The sequence below is a fragment of the Ostrinia furnacalis genome, unplaced genomic scaffold (assembly GCF_004193835.3).
Source record: "Ostrinia furnacalis isolate ACB-3 unplaced genomic scaffold, ASM419383v2 OfSCF0635, whole genome shotgun sequence".
NCBI lineage: Eukaryota > Metazoa > Arthropoda > Insecta > Lepidoptera > Crambidae > Ostrinia > Ostrinia furnacalis.
The window spans coordinates 1,099,801-1,122,643 of NW_021130874.1; the positions used below are offsets into that span (position 1 = coordinate 1,099,801).

The 22,843-nt window shown below is 36.5% G+C and overlaps 1 protein-coding gene across 2 annotated transcripts in view; it reads right to left on the reverse strand.

Moving 5' to 3' along the window:
* Positions 1–3,355: 3,355 nt before the first annotated feature.
* LOC114366499 (uncharacterized) overlaps positions 3,356–22,843 on the reverse strand; it is a 29,222-nt gene continuing 9,734 nt past the window's right edge. Inside the window, exons 2-4 of one of the 2 annotated variants that reach the window (XM_028323388.1) lie at positions 9,888–9,960; positions 5,929–6,027; positions 3,356–5,578 (exon numbers count right to left, since the gene is read on the reverse strand). In XM_028323388.1, the coding sequence (XP_028179189.1) occupies positions 4,074–5,578; positions 5,929–6,027; positions 9,888–9,960 (1,677 nt within the window). In that variant the 3' untranslated portion in view covers positions 3,356–4,073. The remainder of the gene's footprint in view (positions 5,579–5,928; positions 6,028–9,887; positions 9,961–22,843) is intronic. The other variant, XM_028323389.1, reaches the window with a different exon arrangement.

Here is a 22,843-nt window from a genome sequence, read left to right on the forward strand (position 1 = left end):
GGAACTATATTGTTATAATACTATAATCGTTTATTTACCTTGATATATCAATGTTGATAACACACGGCAGGTAGACGCAGTAAACTTATTCTTTTTCTTCATGTGGATTGTAGTAATACGGGACTATTCCCACCTCTCGTTCCCACCGCTGCAACTCCTGTGTAGCCAGGATCTACAGCTTGACCGCCAATAAAAACCCAACCAGTTTAGATCAAAGTCCCGGAGTAAAGTTAAACTGTTGTAGTGCGGGTTATAATAAGACGTAAGTATTGAACAACAGTATACTATCCATCGTTAAGTCATTGTCGTCGTTCCCATTGTGACTCTTATAGCCAGGATGTACAGATTAACTGCCAACAAAAGCTCCGCTTTTTTGTCCAGGGAAAAGTCTACGAAATCATATTAAGAAACTAATTGTTTAACTTAAAATCTAACATGATCGATAGCATCATGACAGTCGAGCTATTTGCTTCTTTGTTTTTTCTTTTGTCACATTTAGTTTTATCTTACTTTTTAGAACCTTCAGATAGATAGAATTATCATCATCATCATATCAGCCATAGGACGTCCAGTGATTGCCGTACATAGGCTCCCCCAATGATTTCCATAATGACCGGTTAGTAACAACCTGCATCCTTCCTTCTACCTCTCCTTCCTGCTACCTTTATGGGGTTGTCGGAGAGAGTAATCCACCTATTTACTTCGATGGCGTATCACCTACGTGTTACTTTTGTCCTTAACTATGATTTTGGCCTCCATACCTACATCATTTAAGGTAACTAGTTGTCCCAGTATCAGTAGGTACAAACTTGACCTTTGCTGGTTGGGTTTTTAATGGCGGTCAAGCTGTATATCCAGTGCCCCGATTACGCTATTTTTAACGTCTCCAATACATACGCGCTTCTTCTCCAGTTGCGCTCCGTTTTTCATTCCAGCTGAGGTGCAAATTCGGTATCACGGTAATGGACGTACCTTCCATGGTACCTTCCTAGTATTTTCATTGTCACATGAGATATTTAGCTTTACGTTTACGTCTATGCTTCGTTTCAACTAGCTGTCAAAACGACACATTTTGACACGACACGACACAACGACACACGATTTGTCAAAACAGTTGATGTTCGTTCGTCGTCCGGGCACGTTGAAGATGAAAATTTTTAGCGTAATCGGGGCCCTGGTTACACAGGAGTTGAAGCAGTAGGTAAGACTTCTTACCTCACCCCTATTGTAGCAAAATATCTGTGATATATGTAGTGAGTAAACACAGCAATGCGTAGTACAGTGATTGACACAATAAAGATATTATATCAGTTGAATCTCCTGGGATAGTAACCTTGACAATGGATGTAACTTGTTTATAATTCCTTTTTTTACCAGAACTTTAAAGCCTTCAGCTGAACTCATAGAAAGTAATGAGTGAATGCTTAGGCCTCAGCCTCGAACTTAGCGGGCAGCGGCGCGGGAGCGGCGGCGGGGCGGGAGCGGCAGGATCTTATGCGTAAAATCAAATAGACCGGTTCTCGAAAACAGCGGCGCGGCAGCGGCGCCGGAGCGGGCAACGAGCGGGCAGCGGCGAGGGAGCGGGCAACGAGCGGGCGCAGCGCACTCCTTCTTTTGCCCACAATAAATCGAGCATAAGGAATAAATTTGAATCGAAATAAAATTGTCGCCGTTATTCAGACATTTCGTTCGCGAATAAAAACAAATATCTCGACAACACAACCCCGAACACAACACTTCGCCGCTAAAGCGCCGCGCGAGCTGCACGCTGGTTTCGAGAACGGGTCTGCGTTGCCCGCCCCGCTCCCGCGCCGCCGCCGCCGCCGCCCCGCTGCCCGCTAAGTTCGAGGCTGAGGCCTTAGTGTGAGTTTACATCAAACGTTCTCACTAGTGAGTGCGATAAAAAAAACATATGAAAATTTTAGTACTTGAAAGTTTCCGCTAGGGGCGCTGTACAATCCGTCATACATTTAACTGTCATTTTGATGTAAACTCACACTAAGCCCTCAGGCCGAAGATGGCAGCGAGCTTCCATCTGCATCCTCAACTATAACGAAATTGGTTCTTACTATTTTTCCTGATTGAGTCGTTAGGGCTACTTGAATACTGTTGAGTATTTTTTACATAATTCGAAAATATTAGGTGTATTTAGGCCTAAGTAGGTAAAGGGAATCGAGATCAGCTAGACCAGCAATACTTCTATGCTCAGAGCGACGAACATGCGTGATTGTATTAGTGCGTATGCCTTTCCCTTCTGGCGGGAGATCTCCTTTTAACCCTTACCACAGAATTCGCCGCAGGGTTTAATTCTTTTTTCCGCGTTAAATAAGGTATTTTGAGTAGTTTTAATATAATGTCTTACAATAGTAAACTTTACAGTCCAGAAATAAAAATTTAGAAGCTTATCAGTTCCTACCTAATGATAGTGTAAAACGCGGTAATTTACTCAGTTTTTCTCTTTTATGACAAAGGCAAATATTTTTCGATTCAACAGTGAAATGCTGTTTCACAAATACGACAAAATTGTACAGCTGCCTATCTCAATAGGCTAGTTTCCTAAAAAAAAAATATTTAGTCCGGCATGTTTAAAATGTCAAAAAATATTTTACACATATATTTTTATTTGTCAATCTAACAAATAATTACATAGTTATGGTGCGTTGAAGTTCCGCGCGACGTCACAAAGTGCGGTACTTTTATGCACTCATTGACGTCACGGGCCTCTTCTTATGAACTTTGGCGCGCTTTATCTCTTTAAATTTTCATTAGTTTGAAAAAGTGAAAAATACGTGTAGGTAGAGTATTTTTTGATACGTTAAATGACGGACTAATTAAAACTCTTGCTATTTGACCCAGAAAACATCCCTATTATGTTGAGTATTGATGTTAATGAGTGAAAGAAGCATGTAGAGTCAATATATCGAAAGATTTGTTGATAAATCCTCCAGATTACACCTTATATAATAAAGGAATAATAAAATGTCATGGATGCAAGACTCGCCAATAGATTTTATAGTTTACTGTGCCCTAAATAAATATTGTTATGAAACATAAATCAAAATGTTTTTTCGGCAATCAAATTATTTGTCAACACGTAGTACCTATGGATATAATGGCGTCTAGAATAATGATGAATAGATTTTTGCATTTCAAGCATCATGTTTTTTTAACTAGTTTGCTTTAGGTTGGAATTGAATCCACGATAGGTACTGTTATACATTATTTACTTACACAATAATCGAGTGTTTGGAACTATGTATGATTTCCACAAATAGTTCTTGTTTTCTTCTTTCTTTCTTGTTTTATTTTTTGTTTTGTTCTTGTTTTGGAAAAAAAAACAATCTGATTCAGGTTCACAACCGTTTATTAATTAACAATAAGTCGAACTTACCTAATATTTACAGAAAATATTTCATTAATAGCAGAATTTATATAAATCTCTAAATGAATGTTAAAAACACTATCCTGCTCTATATTAAACATTTAAATACTTTACAACTAAGTTGATCGTTAGTCTAATGGTAGAAATACTTAGGATATAAATTATTTTTGTTTGCAATTAGTATTTTAGGTTTTATCTACAAAAATTACAGATAGTATATTTTTATACCATGTTAATTCGTTGTTCATTCACACTATTTATTAGTTTGTATTAACATTCATAAATAGGTTTTAATATTACCTATGAGAATGTTTACATTGTAGGTAGTAACATTATCACATTTTTTTCTAGCAATCAATCATCAAAACCAGTATTTTAAGCACAATATTTTATCAAATAGAGATTCTCCTTGTGCTTCTACTGTCACCAGCTTAATATACTCTAGCTTAAGGTACTCGTATATTGTACAATCGTACCCATTACATATAACTACATAAAGATGCAGTTAGTTCTTTAGAAGGTCCAAAATCAATTTAATATCAATTGTGACATTCGAATCAAGACATACATTCAATACATCGATGAGCTAGTGACCGCATTTGAGAAAACAAATCATCAGCCTAGATATCTTCTCGACGCGTATCTTATTGTCCATACTAACACATTCACACTTTCATCACAATCAAATTGCTTACGCAAACTTGACGGATCCTTGCGATCTCATCCAGCAGAACGACACACTAACGCTGGTCAGCAGAGACCCGAGGAAGACTAGAACGCTTCCCCACAAAGCTGCCGATGGTGACACACAGAAACCTGCTGGTTCTGGAGGCAGATCCTCAGACAACACCACCCTCAACCCTTTGCTAATAGTCGTCGAAGGCTCAACAGTTCTGTTCCCTATATGGATCAGATCGCGTCTTCTTCTTCTAGGCTCTAAGCTTCCAGGGTTGGGGCAGGCATCGCAGTCAGTCTTGCACAGCTCCACGTCGCATTGGATGACCAGGTCCATCTCGTCGGGGAATTTGAACGCGTTGAAGTACGCAAATGCTATGATAGATGCTCCAGTATTCCCTGTTTCTCTGGTCTTCTGGAAGGCGCCGAAGAGTTTAGGTTTCAGGACGCAGCCGTTGCTATCAGTCAACGGAACGACGTGATTGCTCTGAGAGTCACGAGCTACACATTCTCTGACGAAGATGTCGAAGCCAGGATCGCCTGTGACTGTTACAACTAAAGTCATGGTTTCTCCAATCTTAACCAAGCCGTTTGCTTCAGGAGCGAACGGTCCCTTTCCGATTTGGATGTCCAGTCGCGCCATAGCAGTGTCTCCACTAAAGTTGCTTGTAATCTGATTCAACATTCCTACGCTGAGGGAAGACACCAGCTGCTTAGTCAGGTTTCCTTCCCACAAACATCTCACTCTACGGATATGGTCCCACACTTCTTGAATGCCTGGTTCATTCTGCAGAACGAGGACATTTTCCAAGTACGCTTGACCTTCGTTTTCGAAATCACTGAAGAATCTGGTTCCACAAGTGTTTAGGCTAACGGTGAATGAGAATTTTACTTGATTAGAGTTTTCGCGGACGTAGACACATGCAGGTTCATTGAAATGGTCTTGGGAATAAATGAGACCGTTGTAAGGTTTGTTAAACTCGATGTTGATGGTCATCATTTCCTTGCCACAGTCCACAGTGATCGCGTGGATATGAGGAGGGTGACGGTCGTCATCATCGTCATCAGGCACAGGCGACGGGGAGCTTTCTGGTATAATAGGCTTTTCTGGTGGTTGTGGTACATAAGAAGGGGTCTCATCACTTGGCGATGGTTGACTAGGTTGATATGACGGGGAAGTAGGCTGGCTAGGTTGATAACTGGGCTCTGAGGGCTGACTCGGTTGGTATCCAGGTTGACTGGGTTGGTAATCTGGTTGACTTGGTGTGAAAGAAGGTTGACTTGGTGTGAAAGAAGGCTGACTGGGTGAATATGGCTGCTCTGGTTGACTAGGTGGGAGATACGGCTGGCTAGGAGTGGGAGATGGCTGACTGGGCTGGTAAGACGGAGACGAGGGTGACGGACCTTCACTGTATGAAGGTGTGGGTCTTGACCCTGATGGTGGATACCCAGTTGGTGGTAGATAGGACGCAGGCTCGAACGGTCTTGGTTTTTCTGGTTTCCCTCCAAAATACTGACGAGCTGAAACATTTTAAGAACAGAATTAGTTTTTGGCTCAATAATTTTGTTACAACTATACTACAAAATAAAGAAAATAAAGTTGCCTTTGTACAATGTATCTGCATTGTACAAAGGCAACTTTATTAAGTGAAAAAAGAAATTTAGTCACTTCTCAGTTCATGCTTTTTTACTTATTGGAACATGGTTATATTATAAATACCCTATCTGTTATTTCTTTATCTAGTATCTTTACTTTTTCCTAATAATACCCTATTCCATTTAACTCTAATTTGCTAATTTGTCTAACCCTCTACCTTCTACTTCTATCTTTCTCTAATACGAGTACCCTGTCCCAAAAGTTTATTGCAGACCTTTCCTATTCCTCTGCTGGTAGACCCCCTGAATCCAACGTAGCAGGTTCGCCACCATTTCATCTGCGTCCGCCTGCTGCTGAGCTGATGAGGCCTCCGCTGGAAACCAGGATACGGTCATTGGCAGTTCAGGATATGCCAACACCTCCGTTAGAAGTTTAGTAGACCTTGACTACTCGAATACCTTGGTAACCAGTCCAATATGTCACATGTTAATGTCACCAGCCCTTTAGATAAGATACAGGTTCTGTAACAAGACCTATTCCTTTGGTGTTTCAACAACAATTTTCCGAAATGACCTTTTGAGTCTGGCACAGTACAATTTACTAAACCATTGGTTCCCAAAATGGGGGGGCGCCCTCTAAGGGAGGCGCAAAGACCTTTAACCGCTTGAGTTCCAGACGGCATTCATTAATGTCATAACAATTGATTATCTATTGTGTCTAGATTCGCGGGCCTTGAAGGATTAAAGGGGAGCACGGGCCATCTGTGTACTTAAGTATAAAAAACCTTCGATCGCTGAGAAAATGCATTCCAGACTGCTCGATACGACCAATAAATAATCTTGACTGGAGGAGGGGGGCGTGGATTTTTCTCTATGGTCGAAACCCGCGCGTCTCAAATAAGTTTGGGAACCAATGTACTAAACGTATCTTACCTAAAACCCAATGCTGATTAAATTTTAATCACTGATGAAGATGAAAGAGATGATGATAGGTTAGAGTTAGAGACACGACGATGATTATTGATGAAAACACCATAATTAATGCTACACATAAATGATCTATCTACAAAAACAACAGGTACAAACACACCAATACCAAAAACATGGGGTTCGTAGACACCATAAACCAGCAACTAGAATTAAATAGACCAAACTAAAAAGAGACATCAGAGGTTAGAAACCTGTAAAAAATATTAGATAAAAACAATTTTAAAGATGGAAAAGGTTAATTACTTACGAAATCTAAGGAATAGGGGTTATCTAACTACGTAAGAACTAACTGAAAGAGCTTAATGGTTTAATTGACAAAATTATTATAATTTTAAGTTATATCATACATATCGAAAATATACACCTAATAAGCGTTCTATTAATGTATTTAGTAACATTAAATTAATTTATAAAAGTATCTAATTACGGTAATAGCTTTACCTACTTGTTATTATATCTGCTGTTGTATTTAAACTAAATTTCTTTTTTTTTTCTTTCATTTTGTGTCAAAGCAAGTGTGCATTGCGTGCTACGTGCATAATATTGTGTCTCTATGTTCATGGATCATTTAATTATTTTAAAAACAGATGCTTTTCATTCACTTTCGTTAATAGTTATCTAACAACGATTCAGTTTCAATACTGGTTTTATTTTCTATTGAAAGAAGTATTAAATTGATTTCACGGATCTTCAATGTTGAATTAATCCTACCGGTTCATTCATAAGATAATTTTTAAAATCGAAAGTCGCAATTCGAAAGTGTAAAACAGTTGAATCTTCATGAATGTATAAAAGAATCGGTAATTATGTGTGTGATTTGCATGTCACTCAAATTACTAGGTGAAGGATTGAATAAGTATTACGTATTTTGAAGAAAGAAATAAGTATTTGAATAGATGTGTAAAATGTTTTTTGTTTTGGTAGAGATTTATAAACCAATTAGTCACATTTTCATCTTTGTGAAAAAGTAAAGCCATGTATTCATTAGGCAACATTTGTTGATAAACACTGTGTATAAACTGTTCATAAACAATGTTTCATAATGTTTCATCATCTCTGTAAACAGTTTATAAACAGTCCATAAACATAGGTGATGAAACATTGTTTATGATACATGTTGCCGTGCTCCTCGCTATGAGTGGAGAGCAAGTGTGGACGGCCAAGTTAGTTTCAGAAACCTGTGTTTATGGTAAACTTGTTTCACACTAGTCATAAACAGTTTATCAACAAATGTTGCCTAATGATTACATGGCTTGTATTAATGCTTTTTCACTATTTTTATGACAGAAACGGTAGCTGCATAAGTAGTAGGTACCTAAGTAACTTATTTATTATCTGTTTAAGACGTTACAGGAATATTGTGTGTGTTAAATATTTACAAGTATTTAGAGAATAAATTCTGATGTAATTTTCTTTAATGTTGTGCTTCAAACTTCCAAATCAAAACGGTGGTGTATTAAGCGTGACGTCATTGTCTACATATGCGGATAAAAAAGATTGAAAGTTACTTTCGTAAGAACAATAGATAAGTAATGTTTGTGTGGTTTTGCTGTCTATAATTTTGTGCTGTTATTTTCAGTTGTGACGTGTTTTCATAGCCCAGCCGACAGTCTAAATATTTGAGTTTCTGTTTTTAATATAAAACTCAAATTATGTCTCTATAAAACAGTTATTTTGTCTATTTAAAATGGTTATTTATTTCCTCATCTATTCCTCAATATTTATATACAGGGTGTTAGGTAAATGGGTATATGAGCCGACACTAGCCCATGTTAACATGGTCATATAAATGGTGTGGTGAAGTCAGAAAATTGATATCTTCATTTTAATTATTTTAATTTTCATACAAATCGGATCTTATAAAATTTATTTATTATGAAAATTAAAAAAATTAAAATGATGATATCAAATTTCTGACTTCACCATACCATTTATATGCCCATGTTAACATGGGCTAGTGTCGGCTCATATACCCATTTACCTAACTCCCTGTATATTGGCCTCTATCCAGCACTTGTTTACTGGCTCTAAAAAGTATTGTTTTACCAATTTTCTTTTAACACAGTGTAAAAAACTTTTTTGATACTGCCAACTGGGCTATCGTAGGAAAAGTGCCGGTGTAAAGTCAACCAACTGTATTGTTAACTGACCTACTTCTTTTTTTGCGTGTTTAGGTTGGCATGGGCATATACTTTGTACAGTGTACGTACCGATTCTATACCTAGGGTTACGGGGTTCTGGAAAAAATATATCGTAATATGAGTACATGAAATCTAGTTTTTATGAAGTAATTTTGATTTTTTACCACGAATAGGTATGATAGATTAGAAGTTAAATTAACAACATAATTATTCACAGTTTCTCATACTATCTAAATAAATCAATAATAATAATGCTACCACCAACTTCCCAAACCCCAAAATAGAGCTTGTAAAATGAAGACTAGATAATGGATTAATCTTGGCATAAATACTCATAATTAATACACTAATTTTCCCGACTGCGCCAGAAGGAGGGTTATTTTCCATTCCAATGACCTTTTGGGTCTCGCAGGATTCGAACCCACGGCCTCAACTGACAGATAAGTCGAAAAACAGCAAAACAATGTTAATTAAAATACAGGATACACAAGTAGGTTAAACACAATGTTCATACATGCAAAGACTATTTTAACTGATGAAAAGAATGAAATTACGCCTTTACCGATGATAGACATCTTCTGTGGTTAGATAAATGCTTTTTTACAACAAATACAAAGTCTGAGTGCTTTTTCTGTAATAACAATAATATTAATATAATTATACATTTAAATATGGATCAGTATAATATTAGCAAATGATAACGTAATATACTCGTAGGTGCGTGTGAATTTTTGTTTAAAAGAAAACATAATTATTTTCATTATGTAAAGTTGAAAGTTGGTTAACCATTATGCATTAATCCTTTGTTTTGTTTTTAAAGTTTACAAGTAAAATTACACAAGTAATAAAATTAACTGTCTTACTCTACATTTTTATAATATTTTGAGTCTTTTGATTTCCTGATTTTATATCATTCTCTTTATTTACTTATTCAACTGTTACTTAAAATGACATTCAATAAATAAATTAAATTTAAAAAAAATACGTAGAGTCGCGTCTCAAACAACATTTTTAAAATAACTTGAAAAAATCTAATTGCTAAAGGTGGGAATCGAACCCACCTTTAATTAATTATAAGAATAGTTATAATATCAAATACTTACGGAACCGTGATTCCGCTGCGCACGCGCAGATTGTCAGCGCGAGAAGCACCGCCACAGCGCACCAGCGCGCCATCTATTGGACAAAAGAAAGAACTATTACATAAATGTCAAGTTAAACGTCAAACGATCATTCTTCTTCTTCCTTGGTCCCTCACTGATGAGGATCGCGACCACAGAAAGTTCAGTTCCTCCACAGACTGCGGTCATAAGCTGTGTGGACCGCACGATGCAATCTTCCGCCCACCGTCTTCCTCACCGCGTCCGTCCATCTCGTCGTCAAACGATCATAGGACTTGGGATAATCGAAAGGATAGAGGATCCTTTATATGCTCAGGGGTCCCTCGGACCCTGACCACCAAACCGTATTGAACTAACTGAAAATATTTCCATCTTCCATGTAATATATTAAATAAAATAGGTTGTAGCACAACATAACCATGGCAACTCTTATCAAAGAATACAGGAGAATTCCCAACAATGTTCAGCAGTTTTCATAATTTACACTTTACCCACAGCTTTTTTTTGCCTAGGGACTTTGAACTACCTAACTACATACAGACTTGGTTTGTGAGACACTAAGCTAAGGTCTTTATTTAAAAAAAAACTCAAAACTCCATAAATTTCTATCATAGATTATGGCCTGTAATTCGTGTACTCGTTAATAAATTAAATTCAACCCATAATATCTTTCAACACAACCGCAGTTAAATTTGATTTGGACCTTAAAGACAGATAAAATAAATTAATTCAATTCCTTATTATTTTAACTAATTGTAGATACAGTAATCTTACATTAAAATAACAAAATCATTAACAAAATGCCTAATTTAACTTCAGATGTTTATCGTCCCTAATTTAACTGCATATTAAATTAGTTCAATTACTGAAACAAAGACGTCAATGTAATCTGTTAGATCTTAACGGCAACCTTAGTTACTAATTTTGGACAAAAACAGCATCGGTATTATCTATTTATCTAGGTCAGTGGTTCTCAAAGAAATGTTTGCCCCACGAGGTGAAAAGATAAAGCTCGTTTCATCCACGAAGACGCGCCCCACCAATTTTTGGTCGAGGTCGCGCGGGGTGCGGGGAATCTGATCCGAGCAATCCGAGCGTCATTATTGTAGTGTGCGTGTGCACTCAAGGATAATTTAGCTTGTACCGGTAACACTCAAACAATAGCGGAAGAATAGTGGGGCGCGTCTTCGTGGATGAAACGATCTATATTATTTAGTCTCGGATTCATTCACCATAATATCATCTCATCAGTCTCTGGCAAATAGAGGTTTTGGCAGATTTACGTAGTATGAGGTAATGTTCTTGTACAATAAATGTTTTTTTTTCGACTAAAACCTTCTATAGTGTGATTTCCAGAATCAAAGATTTTTCACTGCTACTGCTTACTATATTATTTGTGTCTCACTCGAGAATTGAACTCACAACCTCTGAGCCGAGACTCCAATTCTTTAACCAATGGACAGTGAATCATCGGATATTTTTAACGCTCGCGCGTAATTATACAGTGTGTCCGGGCTTGTAGTGATCAAACTTTAATGGCGTAATCTATGGACAATTTTATCGATGAAAATACTTCAAATTTGGGGCTTGACCCATTTGTCGCAAAATTACGAGGATTTAAGTTTTTAATTTTTAGTTTTTACCTCTTCCTTCAAAAACAAGTGAAAACGTGGGTAACTTAACATTAATAAGCAAATATTTGATATCATGCGATATTCAATAAAATTATCTATTAGTAGAAGTAGAAAACGGACACAAGTTTCATACATTTTATGGAAGTAAGAATGGATTGAATTAGAAAAAGACATGATTTTTTTCATTTCTTTTTCACTTATTTTCCAACACAAGAAAAACCAGGTCGTTAAAGTATGTTTTATTTGCATTGTATTATTAGTATTTGAGCTATTTTACAAAATGAATGTAAATTTATTAGTCTACGTCTATTAGTTTCGACGTAATTGTTGAACAAAGGTACCCTTTCCCAGCCGGTTCCATAGCGCTGCTAACATGCGAAAATGCACCGCCTGAAAGAATCACACAACCTATTCCGACGCGCTATGGAACCGGCTGGGAAGGGGTATCTTTGTTCAACAATTACGTCAAATTTAATAGACGTAGACTAATAAATTTACATTCGTTTTGTAGAATAGCTCAAATACTAATAATACAATGCAAATAAAACATACCTTAACGACCTGGTTTTTCTTGTGTTGGAAAATAACTGAAAAAGAAGTGAAAAAAATCATGTCTTTTTCTAATTCAATCCATTCTTACTTCCATAAAATGTATGAAACTTGTGTCCGTTTTCTACTTCTACTAATAGATAATTTTATTGACTATCGCATGATATCAAATATTCGCTTATTAATGTTAAGTTACCCACGTTTTCACTTGTTTTTGAAGGAAGAGGTGAAAACTATAAATTAAAAACTTAAATCCTCGTAATTTTGCGACAAATGGGTCAAGCCCCAAATTTGAAGTATTTTCATCGATAAAATTGTCTATAGATTACGCCATTAAAGTTTGATCACTACAAGCCCGGACACACTGTATATATTTCTGTCACACTTGCACACTCACTGCGGCCGCCCGTCGCACAGGTGTGACAGGAATATAATTATGCGCGAGCGATAAGGATTCTAATTCTACGTGCTCGGCGACCGGACTTTAAAAGACGTGCTATTATGCTCCAAGAAACAAACTTTGGCAACCACTGGCTAACTAACCTTACCGATTTCAACTCCAAAAACAACATGTCAAGGTCCAATTAGCATAGATAAGCCCATTGTGAGCATTTGCAGAAAGACGCGATAAATCAAAGGCATGGGAGTCGAACCCGGGACAATGCACAATCGCTTGCGCAATGATGTGATGATGTACTGAGGTTTGGTGGGGCTTTCCGGGTGATGGAGTTATAGCTTTTTGGGTTAGGTATAGGAAATTGCGAAAGTACATTATGTGAAGACCACACGGGAAAAACAAAGAATGTCAAAAAACTACAATTAAGAGAAAAACAGTTTAAAGGTAGTTTGAAAGTCTATATTTCTTTCATTTTAGACTCTTATGTGAGATATTGAAACAACTTATTACTGTGTTAACATATGCCTTCCTACTTCTAAAACTCGATTTGTTTAAATAAGTTTTAAGTTATGGTCCATAATATAACCGTTTCTTGCCATGGACAAACAAACACAAATTGAACTATTACAGTTCACCACGACGTTTTTACCCAATTCTGATTTTTGAAATAGAATGTTTCCCTAAAAAGCTAACAGATGGCATTAAAGAAAGAAAGAAAGAAAGAAAAAATGTTTATTTGGTACTAAAAAGTAAGTTTCACAAAAAAGTTGACATTCATTGTTTTTCCCGTGTGGTCTTCATGTAATAGAACCTTTATTCCCATCCACCCCCTTCGAGTTTGCCTCCGGGGAGGCAGGCCTCCCACTAGGTGGACCAACGATCTGGTGAAGGTCGCGGGAGGTGCCTGGATGCGGGCAGCAAAGGACCGTTCGTTATGGAAATCCTTGGGGGAGGCCTTTGTCTAGAAGTGGACGTCATTTGACTGAAACGAAGGAACGAACGAACCATTATGTCATACTGAAATCCTCGCAAAGCCGCAAGCAAAAGCTAGTATAAGTGTAGATGTGTATTTTCGTCACTTTCCCAACAAAGCATACATTATCTCCACACTCCTTGAACTGCGACCCGTTTTGCCATAAACGTTTACAATAGTATGTAAAATGTAACATATAACATTACAATGGCATGCTATAACATTACATAGTTGCTAACACTCGCGTGTCTGCGCTTGTGATGTACGATTTGTAGTAATTGTTTGTTTAGTTAGTCGATTGTGAAATTACTGTGAAATATATTATTATGTATTTGGAAAGCAGGTGACTGGATCAGTTAGACAAACAAAGAGATGTGTTATTTCGTCATCACAATTATGACGTCATTCCACATTATCTTCAAAAGTCCATTTCTTCTTATAAGTAGAGATCAATGTGAAATTAATATCAAAAAATTGGCCAAGTGCGTGTCGTACCACGCGCAGTGTAGGGTTCCGTTAGTTGTCCGTCGTTACCACAATATATTTCAGAAGCAAGCAATTTCTTCATCTAAAGTCACTTTTAATATTTTCTTCTAATTAATTTTTATTAGGTAAGAAATTTTATAATACATGAGTTAAACGATTATTACTCTTAAACTAACTGATCTATCTTAGCCGTTATAGTTTTCCTTCAAAGTTCATAAAAAGCACTATTATTATGATTTTTTCCAGACGGGGGGACGAACAGACAGACATATCGAAACTATAAGGGTTCCTTGTCAGGACTACGGAACCCTAAAAAGGTAATTTGAGTGACGAATACTTACAAGAAAGGACTATTTTGCGAAATTCTTTCTTGTAGGTTACAATACAACAGTTAGTAATACAACAGTTGGAAAACTTGAAAATCAGCAGCAGACGCTTTTCCCTTACAAGTACCTAACCTCTTGTAAAAGTCAGGCACTGAAATTTCGTAACCTCTAATGCAGGTTTTTCAACCTGTGGGTCGCGACCCCCTGGGAGGTCGCGAAGCCTTTATAGGGGGGTCGCGAGAGGTCGTAAAAACTACCTCAGTAAAAAAACAGTAAAGTTTTAAAGATAAATTTATCAAAAATCTAATTATGAAAATGCGTAAATGTTGTATGAAAAAAAAGCGAGCGGTCGGGGGGTCGCGAAAAATTTGTTCATGCTAGGGGGGTCGTGTCATGAAAATTGTTGAAAAACAATGAATAAAGCTCTGCAATTTTTTTGTCGTAAGAATAAAAAGCAAATACAAAGTCAACACTTTTTACTGAAAACAATGCACATTCACACTGAATGTGTATTTTCACCAAAACAGTTATGAATGGGAAAATCCAAACAAGGAACAAGTGGAAAACCAAACATTTTCTAAATCTCATAACTCTATTGCATAAAAGGTATTAAATGCACATTGAAGTAAACATTTCAGCACCTTATGTAGTGTTACAATAGGTGCAATTTTTCTTCTAAAATGTATTTTAGAAGAAATTTCCTGCGAGTGACTTTTTTTTTTTGAGTAAGTGCTATTGGAATGCACTTGTAATTGGAGCTAGTGGAGTACTCCAATTGCAAGGCATTGATTGATATTATAACTGTATGATTGTTTAAGTTTTGTTAAAATCTTTTAGACTGCTAACCAAGTATGATACGTAGACTTTGAAGCTTTTTGTTGTGTCTTCTTTACTGGTAATTTCTTCTAGATTATATGGGATTATCTTAACAAGCGGGAAGTGGTTTCGTGTGCGAATCTTTGTGTGGTGAATCTAGGGCACTGAGTAAGTAGGTGTTCTCAGGTTTGCGGGGTTTGGTCGTCGCAGATGACCGCTGTCCATATGGAAACGGTTTAGGTATGCCTTGTGGGAACCATGGTTGGTTAGCAATTGGGTAATGGCAAAGTCCGGCCGAATGATCTTCAAGAACTGCTGCAAGGTGTCAAAAGTTGGCAGGAGAGATCGAGTATGGACGACACAGGTATTCGGGTCCATATATGTTTCAGCCCACTCTTTGCCTGCAAGTGACTGTACATAAAGCTTATTATTATTATCTACTAGCGGCCGCCCGCGACTTCGTACTCGTGGATCCCGTTTTAACCCCTTAGGGGTGGAGTTTCGTAAAATCCTTTCTTAGCGATGCCTACGTCATAACATCAACCTGCATGCCAAATTTCAGCCCGATCCATCCAGTGGCTTGGGCTGTGCGTTGATAGATCACTATGTCAGTCAGTCAGTCGGTCACCTTTGAGTTATATTATTTATGTATTTATATTACAATAGGTGCGATTTTTCTTCTAAAATGTATAAGCCTTTCCTGCGTGTGACTGTACATAAAGCTCATATTATTAAATTATCTATTACATAAAGACACGTTTTATTTAACATTTGAAGTATTTTCAGTTAACGGTTCGGATACCGCAGTTGTGAATGGGACCGCCATTGTTTTGTGGATGTGACCCCTGACGCAAGTAAATGTCAGTTTGAAATGACACAGACGGGCGGTTAAAAAAACTCTCTAAAAGCTGTTTTTTTTTATGCAAGACAAGGCAGGTAATTGACCGCAATGGTGTTAAGTGATTTACACTTATTATAGTCTTTTTCACGTAAGATGATTCGTATGACGTTTCGAGTTTGAAAGTTATAGAGATGTCACATAACTAAACCATAGCGATTTACCTATCGATTTTTTTCTAAGAGTTAGTAAAACCTACTTTTAGATAAATATTTTGTATAGGTGTTATTTAACAAAAAACATGTTTTTTCAATTACAAATATTATTGAAACATTTTTTATTGATAATATTCAAATTCCATAGACTTCATGTTCAAAAAAACGATTCCTAAAAAGTACTGGTTCTATTTCTTTAAATTAAAAACTTTAATTTATTTTCAATGCGCTTATTAAAGTCAACAATCGAAAAATATAGTTGATTTTTGTGATGTTTTTAATAACTTAGTATTCACTGCAATCGATTAATGAACCGCGGAAATAATCGATTGTGTTATTCAACAAATACCCCAGCACTAAATCTATTCCGTTTCACACATTGCGTACATTAAATAAAAAATATTTTTACATCGTATTTAATTAAAATATAATCAATAGACTCAGATTTTACTATATATTTCAAGACAAGTAGTTAATTATTTTTTATTATATTGCTGATAAAATACAAATATTTTTTCAAGTATATTCTGCGTATGTAGTATGCGTAATATGAATAACCTTAAAGTGTCATACGGATCATCTTAGGTGAAAAAGACTATAAGTAGTTATATTTAACTTAAATTTTCAGGTAAGTTGGTGGGCGGGGCTTGTCACTTGTCATGTTATGACAAGCAGTTTCATAGTAAACAAGAGCTTAACTACTTAAATACGTTTTGACATATAATTCAAATTAAGTTAAAATTTAGTTATACGTGTAAATCAGCCTTAATGGAACTTTTCCACATTCAAAAGTTACCTTTTAAAAGCAGTCGTCGTTAAATTCAATCATTTAATGGCCAAGATTGTCATTACCACTCGATAACGATAACCGAAGTTCTTTATGGAAATCAATTAAAATACTAATCAATGTCCATAACTTATAGTCCACAACAGTAAAATTGTGACTATTTTGCGCATAATTTTCAATAAATTAATCATATTTAGAATCTACTTTGTAAATTCATACCTACATCGGAAATATGACGTATCAAATGTAGCGTCATTTTTAATAACTTGTGTAAAAAAAACGCTCGTCTGCCCAGTTCTAACGGCAGATGCGGTTATATAACGCAAATGTGTGCCAGCAGTGGGTGTAACATTACTTGCACTTATGTAACACTCTGTCAACTGTACTCGATCAGTTTGCTGAACTTTGAACCGAGATTTTTGGGTTAAGTTTAGCCTTTGGCGAAAATTTGAGATGCCAATTATGTATAGACAGCACATTAAGCGAAACACAGTAGGGTGTTATCTCGTTGTAATACAGACTATTTTTAAACAAATATGTATAGTTTCGTGTGTAGACCGTACTTATTAGATTTACTTTCTACGTCAAGTTATCTCCGTAACGTTTTTATAATGTTTTAGATTATATTAAAGGTCTTATATTGTTATAAGTGAGGTCAATTTGGTATCAGACTTTGTGATCCGCCAAAGGCGTCTGACATGGGTTTATTGAACAAAATATGGTTTTAAACACGCAAAGTTATGTTTTCAAGTACCCCAGCGGGGAATCGAACCCAGATCTGCGACTGAACTACTGATCATTATCCAACTACATTCTGGTTCAATTTGGTTGAACAATCTTTGAGACAGAGAGCTCATCTCAATAAGTAGGATCTAAAAATTTAAACGCCTACTATAACTTCAATTCAAATACATTAACAATTTCCTAGAGTTACCATTAAAGGAAATAGTGTATCCCACCAAAAACATTCTGTAAAAAACTAGCCAAGTCTCGATGGAGCTGCTTGTTTATCTCTAAAAAGTAATGAAATCTAGACAAAGTCGTGCCAAGTCTATGGTTCTTTACTGCGATTTCTTTTTTATTATAGTTAATGTTGTGTGACTTGGCCGTTGAAGGGTACAAAACCAGGTGCTCCATGACACCATTGCACCAATCTGTTGCCAGAACCACTACCCATTGACGATGGAAAATTGCCACTTGGAAAACGTTGATTTAATAACCAGTGAATTGTAGGCTTAATAAAGCTGCGCATTTCAATAATACTTATGCATAATTATTGATTATCTTAATAAAGATTGTTCAACGGCCAAGTCACACAACATTAACTATAATAAAAAAGAAATCGCAGTAAAGAACCATAGACTTGGCACGACTTTGTCTAGATTTCATTACTTTTTAGAGATAAACAAGCAGCTCCATCGAGACTTGGCTAGTTTTTTACAGAATGTTTTTGGTGGGATTTCACTTCTTTTTGTAGAATGTGGCATAATTATTTAACGTCGTCGTCCTTTAATATTATCGTCATTTTTTTTACGATATTAAACACATCTACCTTTAAAATGGACAACGAATCAGAATTATAACTAGAGAGGAAAAAAAATCTGGACACCGCGGTGCAGAAAATCGACGCTCAAAGTGCTAGCGCCATCTAGCGGTGAGCGGTACAGGCGAACACCACGGTGCCGGTGTGGCGCTAGTAGTATTGATTATTATGAATGTGGTGTTACTCCAGATCTTCGATTTTCCTAGTTTTGATAGTTTTCCCTTTATGTGGCCATTAAACCCTAACTCTGTACCAAATTTCAGCTCTCTGAGTTAATGGGAAGTACTAGTTCTATTTTGATGATCATCAGTGAGTGAGTGAGTGTCATAAATGCGAAACTTTGCTTTCGCTTAACTTCGGAACTAATTGACCTACAGACTTGAAATTTTGGATTTTAAGTGTGTGATTATAGCTTACTAGATGACGAAAATTTCTGCGTTCTGGTCTTATCTAAAGGTTCTCAAATAGAGGCCTGAAAATGCGGCGAAATGGTTCCAGTAAAGGATGGTACGGCAGTGTTTGCTTCGCGCTCGACTTGGCGGGGGCACTGCCGTGCCCCCAGATCTCTCTCACACACGCTAGCATCCCAATCGTTGTAACAGAGACAGCTAACAATTTCCTACACCACCTAATAAGGGACTTCACTGATGTCATGTCAAGATCAGATATTAAGGGATATTAATTCCCTCTCTCTCTCACGCATATCAGCTTTTCAATACATGTAAACGAGACAGGTAGAGCCGAAATCGTAGCCCTTGCATGCGCAAGTGTGACTTCTCAGCGCTAGAAAGTTCTATTGATGTTTAACGACAGCATATCAAGCTTTACATTTAGGTCTTATGTAGTCGTAATAAGTCTTATTTTACAATAACAATGTATAGGATGATGTGCTGTCGTACATACACGAAGTACTTTCCCTTGATTTATAATAATAACCTTTAGTAACATTTTGATTCTAAGTGAAATCCAAAGGAAAACAACAAGGCCTAAAAGCACGAATGCATTTTCTTCTCTATTGTAAAGCTTAATCCATCCGACTTGTAAGATTGTTATAAGATCAATTCAATCAACATTTTCAAAAACAATAACCTGCTAAATTATTACTAGTTCGTCGTTTCAGCCAAATTACGTCCACTGCTGGACAAAGGCCTCCCCCAAGGATTTCCATAACGACTAGTCCTCCAGGTTTTTCCCGCGACCTTTACTAGATCGTCGGTCCAGTGGGAGGCCTGCCCACACTACGTCTTTCGGCCCGTGGAAACTGAAGCCCCTATAATCTCTTAATCACTGTATTTAATTTTAAGAGATCAGTCTAGGTTAACTAGGATTCGGGGAACTAACAAACGCTTCCTTGAATAAGCATCGATTCAAATAGAACTGGTAACCATAAGCGCCAGTCGCCACTGGGCCAAGTATGTAACCACTTGTCAGACGTCACTTAAATATCAATAAGACCCTCGAGATTTGACCACAACTTCACAAATCACTTTTACATCGGCCACAGATTACATAGAAGTAAGGGACATCGACAATTTCCCTTGTCCCACTTCTCTTCAACATAGATAACTTATGTTTATAGATACCCTAAATAAACTGGCCATAGATCTGTAAGATGGAGTTTGACAACTGGATTTGTATTGTCTTTTTAATCGAGGAGGAAGTTATCAGAAATAACGATCTTCAGTATACTTAAATTAAGTTTGTAACTGTGTCTAAAAAGATGGATTCCTTAAAAACTTTCAAACTTACCGAAATTCATAATATTCCTATTATGTAAGCTTTTTCATTGACACCAAAGTAAGCAAGTCGGAAGATATACTCGTAGAGTTCGAAAAAGAAAAGAAAGAAGTTACTTTTATCATCCACACGTCTCTTACTGACAATTGAAACCGTTTCAATTACATCAAGATGTTGTTTCTGAACTTGTATAGAACGTGTAATTTAAACGTTTACGTGTAATTGTGAGCTCTACGTGTGACATCTATTCACTGAACTGGTCTACGTTCGCTCTAAACCCATTCATCATTGGCCTGATGACAGTACACCATTAGGATCAACGCAACTGCGACGAATTCATTCTGTATTAATGACTCGTGTGGTTTAAGGCAGATGTTAAAATTGCAAAATGATTGCTTAAATTGCCTGTTAATCGATGAGCTTTAGGGAAGGCTTCTTGAAGACTCCAAGGTTTATTGATACTTGTGTATGTTTTATTAATGGTGTGATCAGATGTGGTCAGCAATGGTGTTATTTCGGTGTAGGCAATAGTTACTAATATTATTATAATCAAGCTACTAAGTTAAATGACTAAACTACGTTTTTGTCCGACTGCGCTAGACGGAGGGTTATGTTTTTCAAGAGTATGTATGTACATTCCTTTGGCACGCTCTGTAGCTTTTATAGTTTGATGGATTTCAGTTAAATACGTTTTAATTATTGTGAAAGTGACATTGGGTATATCAAACAATTTTTTTTTAGTTTTCAGTTAATTTATAAGCAAAATTAATTCAGCTTATCACAGGAAGGCCCTTATGGACTCGTATACGCTACAATATGACCTTAATCAGAACGTAAACACGGTCATATTATAGGTCAGTCACGTCTGGTCAAATTATGTCTGTTTTAATGTTAAAATATAAATAAGTAGATGTCATTTGTACTTACCATTGCGGTTGTTATGATAATCATAATAAAGTTCTAAGCCAATTTAAGAATGTAATACGAATGCAAAGGAATGCCTCCTTTTGCATCCGTATTAACACAATTGTATTAATTTGTGAAGCTTTTATTGCTATATTGATCTTCTTCATTGACAGGAATGGTGATTGAATACAACAATCAATGCAATATTAATTCATCATTTGTCGAACGTTACTTGAAAACTATTTACGTAACATTTAACTTCCCAATTGAAGTTATCTTGGCCAATAATGTCAGATAACCATATGTGTTTACCTAGTTGCGACACCAAATACATCACCACAACGTTTCCTATTCGATTCTTATCACAGCACGACTCGATTCAAAAGGTAATCCGATTATCGATTTTCGCAACGTCGATTCGCAAAACTGACAAATATATCAATGGGCTGTGGTAATCTTACGCGTCAATAGATGGCAGTAGTGGTCGATTTGAATCGCGCAATCAACTTTTGACACAAGCAGCCCTTTCTCTTTGATGATTTAATGAATGGAGTTTACGTTTTGTTGGTAATAAATTTGGTTTTTATGGTACTATTGCAGATGATTGTGGGTTTAAGTTTATCTAAATTATCTAATGTTTCATAATGACTTGTCATCATCGTTTTGAAGATGCATAATCTTGGTAATAAATGTACTTGTATGCAGCGTATTAAAATTTTTGGCTGTAGTAGCTTAGTCGAAGCGAATCGACATTTATTTTGGTTGCAAATATGAGATTAATGGACTCTTCGGGCTATTTGATGTGCGTTTATTGTATTTCCTGTTAGTTTTATGTTACTAGGTATTCATTTTGTGCTAGAAAATAAAGCTCAGATTTAGGAACATAGTTTGTTAATTTCAGGTGCCAATAACAAACGAAAACAAATTCATTAACGTAATAAGTGACTGAGTTTCTTGCGCTACTTCTTCGCAGCACTGGCCTACTTATTGTCCCGAAGTAGTGGTAGAGTTAATACTGGGACGTGTAAAAGTGCTTTTAAAAGCCTACTTTCAAAAATGAGTATATGCATTTATGAATTTTTAAAACCTCATTTCAGTAAATAAACGTTCATTTGTTTCTGGAATATAAATTCCTTCATGTAGTATTCGATTCGTTCTGTTAAGATTTTATATTACCTATCTCTATACACGTGCCAAAATGTGTCTAGTGTTACATATTTCATGGTGTACGGTCCTAAATCATTATTTTCCATAAACTGGCTATGTCTCGCTCCACTGCTTCACTTACTTATGGCCTGTCGTAGCAAATAACAGTGTTATAGAACATGTAAATAGGTCTAAGATACCATAGTATGTCATTTGGCCAAATCGGCTTTGTTTTACCGTATTTTATGGTATGCGGTGCATAAAGCGTTTTAGTAGGGCATGCATTGGCTGACTCGGATAATAGGTTGGATTTTTGAGAAGGTTTTCACACCGAATATACAAAAATGGCTCGTTTGTTTCAGCCAAATGACATCCACTGCTGGACAAAGGCTTCTCTCAAGGATTTAGATAACAACCGGTCCTGTGCTGCCCACAACCAGGAATGCCCAGGTACCATAGCTATCCATAAACATTTTCTTTTGGATTTTTTTACAAATTCATCGTATTTTAATTCGAGCATCGAACCCTAGACCGTGATTCCGAACTCTAGACCCCAATTTGATAAAACGCTTGGAGGAAATTAGG